At 42.2% G+C, this 10,881-nt stretch overlaps 1 protein-coding gene across 1 annotated transcript; it reads left to right on the top strand.

Annotated features, from left to right (window-relative positions):
• The first annotated feature begins 653 nt into the window (after positions 1-653).
• Positions 654-9,447, top strand: rp2 (RP2 activator of ARL3 GTPase). Its single transcript, XM_046859908.1, has 5 exons — positions 654-959; positions 2,651-3,319; positions 6,681-6,795; positions 7,408-7,493; positions 8,250-9,447. Exons 1-5 carry the CDS (start codon positions 813-815, stop codon positions 8,331-8,333), a joined length of 1,101 nt encoding a protein of 366 aa, XP_046715864.1. The 5' UTR covers positions 654-812; the 3' UTR covers positions 8,334-9,447.
• The last annotated feature ends 1,434 nt before the right edge of the window (positions 9,448-10,881 follow it).

Raw genomic sequence — 10,881 nt, 5'->3', positions numbered from 1 at the left:
AGTTTTACTGGCAGGTTTAAGGCGACTGAGGGAGGACATTCGAGGACATGTTCTTCTCACTGTGCCGTTTTCAGCCCATCAACTTGTTTCTTGTCATTGTGTGGCTTTTTCAATCTCCCACTGGTGCATCATTTCCTCTCTCACACCACAGATGTAAACTAGTTCATGAAGCTCACAATGACAGAATTTCACAAGGCTACAACAAATATGTGGTTAATGCGGATGAGACAGAGGGAGTCAGCGATGAGAACTGAGACATTCCTGATCATCTTCATCTTTTCTCCGCTTGTGTTTTATATGGTTGATGTTCATCCTGGATACATTCATTAGAAAACAACATTGTGACATGATTTAGTGTTAAAATATAAATATGATGTGAGGTGCAGGGTGCAGTGTGACCCTGACCAGGATAAAGGAATTAATTTAGAATTGAATAAAAAAATGCAGGCTAGAAAAAGAGCAATAAAGTCGATCCTGATTTCATTAACCGGAATCTCGTGTCAATGTCTAAACGATTGAATCACCCTATGCAAATTTCTTTCTCATTTATTATGTTAATATGCAAATCAACCGAAACAGGTCGAACCCTTAGCCTGCGATTGTGATTGGCCGAGCGCTGTGCGCGAGCGCTAGGTGGCCGGCGATTGGGCGGCCTCATGGGAGACGGACAGGAAACAGGAAGTGGATGTGTTTGTACAGGCGTGAGTGATTTGTTAAGAGCAGGATCACGCGCTCGGTGCGCCGTTTTTGGGGTTTATTATTATTTGTATTTTTTGTTTTGTTTTAATTCATTCGGTTGTTTTAAATAAGATATGGGGTGTTTTTTCTCCAAAAAGTCAAGGAGAAAATCCCCGGATAAAAACCCGGAGGTGTCAACGAGCAAGACCGCGGCTGAACCCAACAACGCCAGCGGTAACCAGGAGGAACCCAAACAGTACAGCTGGGACAAACGGGAGAAGGTGAGAGATAGAGAGAGAGAAAGAGAGAGGGAGAGAGAGAGAGAAAGAGAGAGAGGGAGAGAGATGGAGCGAGAGATGGAGAGAAAGAGAGAGGAGAGAAAGAGATAGATATATAGCGGGAGAGAGAGAGATGGAGGAGAGAGAGAGAGAGAGAGAGAGAGAGAAAGAAATGGAGATGGGGAGGAGAGAGAGAGAGGAAAGAGAGAGATGGAGAGAGATAGCGGGAGAAAGAGATGAAGAGATTGAGAGATGGGAAGAGGAGAGAGAGAGAGAGAGATGGAGAGAGAGAGAGATGGAGAGAAAGAGAGGGAAATAGCAGGAGAAAGAGATGAAGAGAGAGAGATGGGAAGAGGGAGAGAGAGAGAGAGAGCGATGGAGAGAGAGAGAGAGAGAGATGGAGAGAAAGAGAGGGATAAGGAACCTCCTGTTTAATCTGTCTAAAAATAGAAGGCACTAATTGTCAACATGAGGCCTCTTGTGTTCAAAACACACGCCTCCTAATGAGCCTTAATAACAGCAGGACGAGGAGAAGCGAAGCTCCACGTTATTAAAGGCTCATAAGCAGTTTTTCAGCATGACCTGATTTGTGGAAGGTTCTAGAAAATACCTGGTCAAACCATTTCTAATTGTATGAGACAACCTATTCTAAAAACCGGTGTTTTTTTTATAAGGTTTGGGTCAGTCATGGTCCAGACCCTGTGGATCACTGTTTGGAAATGGAGGTGGTTAGAAAGTAAATAAAATCCCACCTGAATAACTATTAGATATTAATATCATTCATAAAATAAGATAAACAGCCTCAAACTCTTGGCACTTTTCAGTCCCACTTATCACCAATCTGGAGAAGAACCATCATCTCCGCTCTCATGGAGGTAATAGGATGATGATAAGGATGATGTCAGTATCTCAAGTTGTTGCTCAGATGTCGCCTCACTTTCTGCCTGGTGATCTCATGCCGAGTTCCTGCGTTCTTCACCAATTGTCCTCGTAAAAAAACCAAAAACAAAGCAAAATACAAATTCTGCTCGTTTCAATCTTATTTTTAAATTTTTTTCCTGTTGGTGGCGCTAGAGTGCTTGAACGATGTACAACAAATTGGTTGTGTAGGTAGCTGATGTCCAGATTTCATACGACAGCCCTCCATGGACCTCCATTGTAGAAGTAAAACATTAATACGGTGAAAAAGGTTCATATAAGGTGCGTTTCGTTGTCGGTGCTTGGCCCCCTAATGAAAATAACGTCCACGTATTTGTCTTCCAGAACCCCGATGATGTAAACTTGATGACCTGTGGGCCAAATATACTGTGATATTTAGTCTTCTAACACTAACTTTCATCAAAACTTCTAACATAAAGTTCTGTAGGACGTCTTTGGATGTGTTTGGTAGTGTGAAATGTTCCTGTCACATGTATTAGGAGATCCGAACCTGCTCCAGCGTGACACAAAGTGCACGATGCCAGCTCTATATAGTTATTCTTTCCATGAGGTTGGAATGGAAGATCTTCAAATGTTCAAAAAGAGGCACACAGCAACCTTATGGTCAGGTGTCCACAAACTTTTGGCGGTACAGTGCATTTCTGATTTTAGTCAGTTTTAGGAAGCTCTGGCTCTCGTTTCTCTGCAGACAAGGTTGTATGTTTAGTGCGACGCTGCAGACTGACTGAGCGTATCTGTCTCTCCTCGTCATGCAGGTCGATCCAAAAGACTTCACGCTGAGCGGGTTGAAGGACACCACTGTAGGACGTCTGCCCTCGACGCTGAATGGTCAGCAGTTCGTCATCCAGGAATGCGAGAACTGCGACATCTACGTGTTCGACCACTCTGCCACGGTCACCATCGACGACTGCGTCAACTGCCGCATCGTTCTCGGCCCCGCCAAAGGCAGCGTCTTCTTCCGGGACTGCAAAGACGTGAAGTGCGTCGTGGCGTGCCAACAGTTCCGCACGAGGGACTGCAAGAAAATGGAGGTGTTCCTGTGCTGCGCCACGCAACCCATCATCGAGTCTTCGACCGGGATGAAGTTCGGATGTTTTCAGTACTATTACCCCGAGCTGGCGTTCCACTTCAAGGACGCCGGGCTGAGCATCTTCAACAACAACTGGAGCAACGTGCACGACTTCACGCCCGTCTCGGGAGAGAACAACTGGAGCCTAATGGCAGAGGACGTCGCCGTGTCGGATCACGTTCCTCTTCCGGATCCCGAGTCGGAGTTTAAGGCCGTTCGCGTTTCCACCGATAAGAACCGCAGCATCGTTCCTTTGACCAAAGGAGGCAGGAGGAAGGAGAGCGAGGAGTCCTGCTTGTTCGTCTTCTTCGCTGGGGATTACACCACGGCCAACGCTCGCAAGCTCATCGATGAGGTAAGTGGAGACGGAGCGATCAACCCACGTGATTCACTTTATTTATCGTGTCAGTTTCAGCCTTTCAGCCTTTTCAAGTATCCCTGATAGCTCATTTGCATATGGCCCCGCCCACAAATCGCCATAAAAGTAAAAAACACAGTTATAATAGTTTATAATGGGAACGTTTTTATGCTGCTAAATGAGTTTAAAACCTTTTTGGGGGACGGAACAATACTTTTGGCCACACAGTGTATATTGATGAATCGGTTTTCATTCTTCGTGTTTGATAGAAAGAATTCAGTTGAAGTAAAAAAAAAACTCAGTTCCTTCGCGGTTTTTTTTAGCGCATCTTAACTCGCAATCTGATCACATGCTCCGTGTTCCTCTGAGGAACTTCTCGAACTTCCCCTTTCTCTCGTTCATCAAAACGTCCCGGATTAACAAACATGACTGGCGTCATATTGGTGCTGTAGTATCTTATTTTTAGCCACGCTGGGAACTAAAATCAGTTTCCTCTATTTAACACAGAGAGAGAGAGAGAGAGAGAGAGATGGATGGAGTGTCAGAAAGACAGAATGGGGAGGGGGCAGAGGCAGGTCTGCATTAGCTTTTTCTCTTTTTTTTTTTAGGCTGGCAGTTGCCACCCCTGTCCACCCTGGTCTAGGGTGGCAACCGCCAGCCTAAGAAAAAGCATTGCCACCCCAGCACTGGTATCCCAATGTTTACAAAAAAAAAATCAATGTAATAATTTTCCTCGACCGAAAAAAAAAATACCCGTAAATAAAAGAAAGAAATCACATCTTTCTGTTAAAGCGCAGTCCGAACAAACGACTCTCATGAACCGATTTGTTTTAGCGAATCAAACCCATTCAATATATAATAATAATCTATACGACTGTGTTTCAGTGTATACACCCAATATATAGATCATTCCTTAAATACACACAATCCATACGAGGACATTGTCACTGCTCGTTATTCTTATGCCACCCCTTAAAAGAGGTGGTATAGGGAGAGAAATAGGGGCAGAAGAGGGACGACACAAAACTACAGTTCCTTCACTCTAGTGTTGTTTATCTTCGTTTCCATACCTGAGCTTTGGCAATATAACTGATAATATCAGTTATGGTAGAAACCGAAACTGCTTCGTTTCCTTTACACTAGAAGTTCTCTTTAACACTACATTCAGTTGGGTAAGAAAAGAACACACTTTCAGGTCAGGCAGGATTCTGCAGCAGAAGTTCCTACTTTTCATTCTTTTTTTTTTAATAGGGCTGCAACCAACGATTATTTTTATAATGGATTAATTGAATGATCCCCTCCCCCAGATTAATCGATTCATTGTTTTTTTTTAAAGACATTTTAAAAATCAAATGTATTGTATATTATAACTATATAAAACGCTAATTCAAGGTATTTATATATAAAAGTGTACTTTAAAAAAGCCAAAAGCCACATCGTGAGTTTAACTATCATTAATTTAAACATTTTAAAGCTTAATGCTGCTTGTTGACGAGTTCACGGGGGATTTCTCCTTCGAACAAATTCACTCGTGCTGCGTCGTTTCTTTCTGTAAAACACAAAAAAAACCCAGCATTTAAGTATGAAAGGTGAAGCAATTTGCATAAATTAACATTTGTATTGTATTTTGCGAGGGCAAGAGGACAACGGTGCCTAAAATAATCAATATAAAATATAATACAACATTGTTTTGACAGTTTTTGTTGAAAATAAAGAGACATTTTGTTAATTTGTGAAGATATACTCATATAGAATATATAATCAATTAAATTCTGTATAATAATTAAATGATATATGCATAAATTCAAATATACAAACAATAAAAATGGCACGTGAAATTTCACGACAGATACGTTAATTGTAGCAGACGAACGCTGTAAAAAGACTAAAACGGAGAAACACAGCGAGATTGAACAGATACAGTTTAACAATAACACTTTATTAAACTACACAATTCTCACATTAGGATTATAGGGTTTTTACTCACCGTGCTGACGTTTCGCCTTCATCTGTGACTCCAGTGCGTTTTATTTACACGTGCATCACTGTGGCACTTCCTTCCCACACAAACTCAGCTTTAAATAACTTCCAGGTTACAGTCTTCTTTGTTGCGTTGAATATAAAATGCTCTCGTGCCCTGAATGACTTGGGACCCTTTTTTTGGCTGCTGGTTGACCCTGTACTCCTCAAGCGGACGTTCTTATATTATATTGAGATATCACATCCATAAGTATTCAGATGCTGTACTTGGTTAAAGCACCTTTGGAGACAATTGCAGCCTTTTAACAGTTTTTTTTTTTTTGTTGGTTTTTTTTGGGTTTGATGCAACAAGCTTTGCGCACCTGGATCGAGGGATTTTCTGTTATTCTTCAGGGCAAATCTTCTCAAGGTTGGATGGAGACAGTCGGTGGACTTTTAATCACTTCCAGGTCTCTCCAGAGATATTCATCAGGGTTGAAGTCAGGGCTCTGGCTGGGACAAAGTCGTCCCTGTGTGTTTTTGGCTGTGTGTTTTAGGGTTGTTGTCATATCCAGGTGAACCTCCGGCCCAGAGTTCCTGAGCGCTGTGGAACAGGTTTCTATTGAGGAGATCTCTGCACTTTACTCCAGTCAGCTTCCCCTCAACCCTGACCAGTTGCCCTCAAACCCCTGCTGTAGAAAAAACTGTAAGATGGTTTTGGGCAGGTGATGAGCCGTGCCTGTTTTTTTTTAATAGATATAACGTTTACAATTGAGGCCAATCTTGGTTTCATCAGACCAGAGAATCTTCCACGCAGTCCGAGAGTGATTCAGTGAGCTTCCATAGATTTTTGCATGGAGAAAATGCTTCCGTTTAGCCGTTTTGCCATAAAGCCCAGATCACTAGAGGGCTGCAGTGATGGTTCTCCTCCTGGAACTTTGTCCCATGTCCACTCCACAGCTCAGTCAGACCGAACATCAGGTTCTTGTTCGCTCTGCAGGCAGTTCCCTTGACCTCGTAGCTTGGTTTTGGCTCCGATTTGCATCGTCAGATGTGGCCTTCGATAGAGAGATGTGTGCCTTTCCAAATTCATGTTCAATTAATTACATCTTCCACAGGTGGACTCTAGTCAAGGTGTAGAAACATCTCAGGAACGATCAATAGAATTGGGAGGCATCTGAGATCTCAATTCCAATGTTGCAATGGGTCTGAATACTAATGTGCATGTGATATTTTGGTGTGTTTTGGATTTAAATAGATGTACAGACATTTCTAGAATGTTGGTTACACTTTGTCATTATTATATCAACATATCAGTCGTCTGGGAAGATGTTCACTAGATTTTGTGGAGATTTGTGCTCATTCAGGATTTGCGTTCTTTTCGTTTTGTTTTCTGCAGGCGACCACCAAGGGCTTCGTCCTGATCCAGACCAAAGAGGTGTCCATGCGCCCCGAAGACGTGAGCAGGGTTTTCCAGACCAGCGCAGAGGAGCTCGCCGAGTGGACGGCTAAAGGTCAGAGGCGTCCTCCGTGTCTCTGTTACCATGACAACAAAACCCGCAATAAAACCCGCATGTATTCGAGATTTAATTTTAAGCCGTGAGTCTTTAACCCTGCGACACTCGGAGAAACAGGAAGTCCGAGGTTTCAGCTCATGATCACATACAGTTTGAGTCATCGAGCTACAGGACAAAAGGGTGGGTCAAGTTTCGTGCGCTGGCGGCTAAATATATCGTCTCGCATCATCGAGACCGAATTCTCGAATCCGATTGGTCGGAAGGTACGAGTTGTTTTAATATACATCAGACGGCGTACTTTATAGTTTCTATAGTAACTGTTCACACACAGCAGATCTGCGTGACGAGTCGTCTTCTCACCCTTTTCTCACACTGCGTTTTTGTCAGCACAGGGCTGCGTCTCGGAGAACAGCCACCTTCATAAGTCAGTGTGCCAAAAGATTTATAAACCTTTCATACACACACACACACACACACACAGGAGGCGTTATTTTTTTTTTGTCAGACTGTTGCTTAAACATGACCTTTGTGTTTCCTGTTGTGGTGTAACGGTGTGTGTGTGTGTGTGTGTGTGTGTGTGTGTGTGTGTGTGTGTGTGCGCTCACGAAGGTCCCGTCGTGGCTCTCGAGCTGAACGGAGACGGTGTGGTGGAAGCTTGCAGGATCATCGCTAACGAGGTGTTCAAAGGAACGAAGGTAACTACTTATCGTATAATATGTGATGTCATCAACACGCGCCACCTGCTTTTTTTTTTTACAATATACCCTATTCAACCAAAAGTATTGGGACACCCCGGCTGACTTTTCCCAGCCGTATTTTGTTGTTCTTCGAACTGTTTCAACAAAGTCGGAGACACGATTGTATGCGTTTTTTAGCATGTTGAATTACGAGACCCAAACCTCTTTCCATGGTTTGGAGTGGAAGATCCAGAACGGATGATAAATGTGAGCGCTGGCTGCACCCCAGGCTTCCTCACCTCACCTACATCAGTACCTGACTTAACTAAATCTTTACAAATCTCCACAAAATCTAGTGGAACATCTTCTCAGGAGAGTGGAGCTCATTATAACAGCAAATGAGGATGGTATTGGATGTTCAAAAAGAAGCACGTAGTGATCTTATAGTCAGGTGTCCGCAAACTGCAGGGGGACTATTCTGAAGGTGTGGAAATGTAGATAAATAAAGTACTTTCTAGTGACCAGAGCGAGTCTCCAAGCTTTTTCATAAAACCTCGTACATATTTATTTATTTATAAAATGGTTACACAGCTGCAGAATAAACGCCAACTCGTCAATAATCACTCGGATGCATTATATTTGGAAGGAGTCTCCAGTTCAAGGTGCATTGTGAAGCCTCTAATCTGTGAAGTAACCCTAAATGGATAATGATTTCTCTTTATATTTTAAATCAGTGTTTATTTCAGTGTGTGTTTTTGCTCTTTTTGTTTACAGGTGTTCGTTTCTGAGAGCAAAACTTCCGCCTCGCAGGACGTCGAGAACTTTTTCAACTTTGCTGATATGCAGCTGGGACTGTGACCCCGCCCCCGGAATGAACGAACACGCCCCCTCCCCTCTTCACCCCTCTTCACACACTTTTTCCCCCATGTTTGTTGGATGATACAGACTGAAAGTGACCTAGAGCCGACGGTCGAGTCGCGAACGTGACCACGCGGACGCAACTCTCACGTCTTCAGAGGTTGGTTTAAACCGGCGGTTCTCAGTAATGGATTCCGGGGACCTCCTGGGGTCAGGATGAGTTATATCACAAATGATGATAATGAAAGTGATGATTTTATTATTTATTGAATATTTTTAGTAGCTCTACTGTAGGTATTGGTCCGGAATGAAAATCAAACCCAGAATTTTTGTATTTTTTCGGCGTTGATTTTAGACATAAAATAATAAAACATTATTATTCGGTGTGTATCCGAGGTTTAAAGCGGCCCAGCGCATGTCTGATTCACTTTCCGACAATCCCATAAACCTGACCCGACTAAAGACGACGATTTAAAACATCACAATGTCTCCTTGACAGCAAGATGATTGAAAACCCCTCGGCTTAAACCCCTGTATCGTGTTGTATTTAACCGTCACTGCTGCTAAATTGTAGATTCTGTGTGTTTATTCTGCAGGTTCGATGTTTTTCATACTGTTTCTAATCACAACCTTCTTGAATTTTGTAACACACTGGGGGTGTGTGTGTGTGTGTGGGGGTGGTGGGTCCATGCTGGAAATAAGTTCGATATTTGTCTGTATTTGCAGCTCATCGATCTTTTACATTTTTTTTAAAGATAATCCTATTTTCTTTTTTTTTTTTTTGATGCTGGATACTGTTTTTTCTTTTTTTTTTGCTTGGACACTTTATTCACTAAATTTGCTGTAAGGATAAATCATCCAAGTTATTTATAGAAATGAAAATCTAAAGCTGGTGTGTGTTGCCAATCAGATGGAGGTGAATGTACTGCTCTGTAAAGCTGTGTCTTTTCCATCTTCTCTTTTATACATTTAACTGCTGTGACCAAAATCAGCTCGTTTTGTACAGAGGAAAAAAAAAGATTGTAGTATTTTATTGGTACTTGTTTGTATGAGCCAGTTTTGTAGAAATGAATGTACACTGTGATTCATCAAAATATAGAGTTTTATTACTGTATGATGTGGTGTTGTTATTATTATTATTATTATTATTATTATTATAACAGAATATAACATCAAAAGTTTGTAGACACCTGAGCGTGAGATTTGTATGTCCCTTTTTCCTTTTTTTTTTGTTTTTTTAATCTCATTACACATTTTGTCTCATTTGCTCTTATAATATGCTCCATTCTTCTGGGAAGATGTTGCACTAGATTGTGTGGAGACTCTTTCAGCCACAAGGATTAGTAAAGTCAGGTACTGATGAAGGTGAGGCGGTATGGAGGACTGGGGTCCAGTCAGCGATCGCATTCCTTCATGTTCGTGAGCGTTAGAGGTCGATAACATGAGTTCGCCCACTCCAGCCCAGATCTTTGTGGAGCTGGCTTTGTGCACAGGGGTATTGTCATGCTGGAACAGGTTTGGGGCTCCTAGTTCAAGTTCTACTGCATCTAAAGACGTCCTGTACAAGTGTGTGCCTTCAACTTCAGGGTAACAGTTTGGGGAAAAGTGGAAAATTTGGGTGTCCCAATACTTTGGGTCTTGTGGTGTATTTAAAAACACACAGAGTTTGATTAAGGAAGAAACACTGAGATTGGTGTGTGTGTGTGTGTGTGTCTGTGTGTGTGTCTGTGTGTGTGTATAAAGTAAGTTAAATGGAAAAAAAAAGTGTGTGTGAGAACTAGAAATTTGATGCAAAAGAAGTAGGTTTGAAGTGTGTGAGGCAATGGGGAGTTTGATGGAAAAGAAACTGGTTTGAAGGACGTGTGTGTGTGTACGTGTGAAAGAGAGAACGGGGAGTTTGATGGAAAAGAAACTGGTTTGAATGACGTGTGTGTGTACGTGTGAGAGAGAGAGAACGGGGAGTTTGATGGAAAATAAACTAATTTTTACTGTGTGCGTAAACAAGGTGCTTGATGTAAAAGAAACTGGTTCGGAGAGTGTTCGTGTGTGAACGGGGAGTTTGATCAGAATCAGATTTATTGGCCAAGTGTGTTGACACACAAGGAATTTGTTTCCAGCTGTTAGTCTCTGAAAATACAGACATAAATAACACTATACATTCAGCCTGGACTATACGAGACTTAACAGACGATAGAGACAGTATGAGTATTAAATAGAGATACAGGTTATATGACAGATCAGTGATGTATATAAAGTGAGTGTATGGAAGTGTAAAGGACAGTATTTAGGACTTTATACAAAATACAGCAGCAATAGAGTGTGTAACATATACGGATGATGTGATGACTGAGTGCAGAGTTCTGAGTGCAGTGCTTATAGATATGATATGAAGCAGGGAATATTTATGGTGAGATGGTACGGAGTCTGATTGCCTGGGAGAAGAAACAGTTCCTGTGTCTGACAGTTTTGGTGAACAGAGTTCTGTAGCGCCTCCAGAAGGGAGGCGCTGAAAGATGTTGTGTCCACGGTGTGAAGGGTCAGTAGTGAT

The sequence above is a fragment of the Silurus meridionalis genome, chromosome 1 (genome assembly GCF_014805685.1).
Source record: "Silurus meridionalis isolate SWU-2019-XX chromosome 1, ASM1480568v1, whole genome shotgun sequence".
Lineage (NCBI taxonomy): Eukaryota > Metazoa > Chordata > Actinopteri > Siluriformes > Siluridae > Silurus > Silurus meridionalis.
This window is presented reverse-complemented; position numbering and strand designations above follow the sequence as displayed.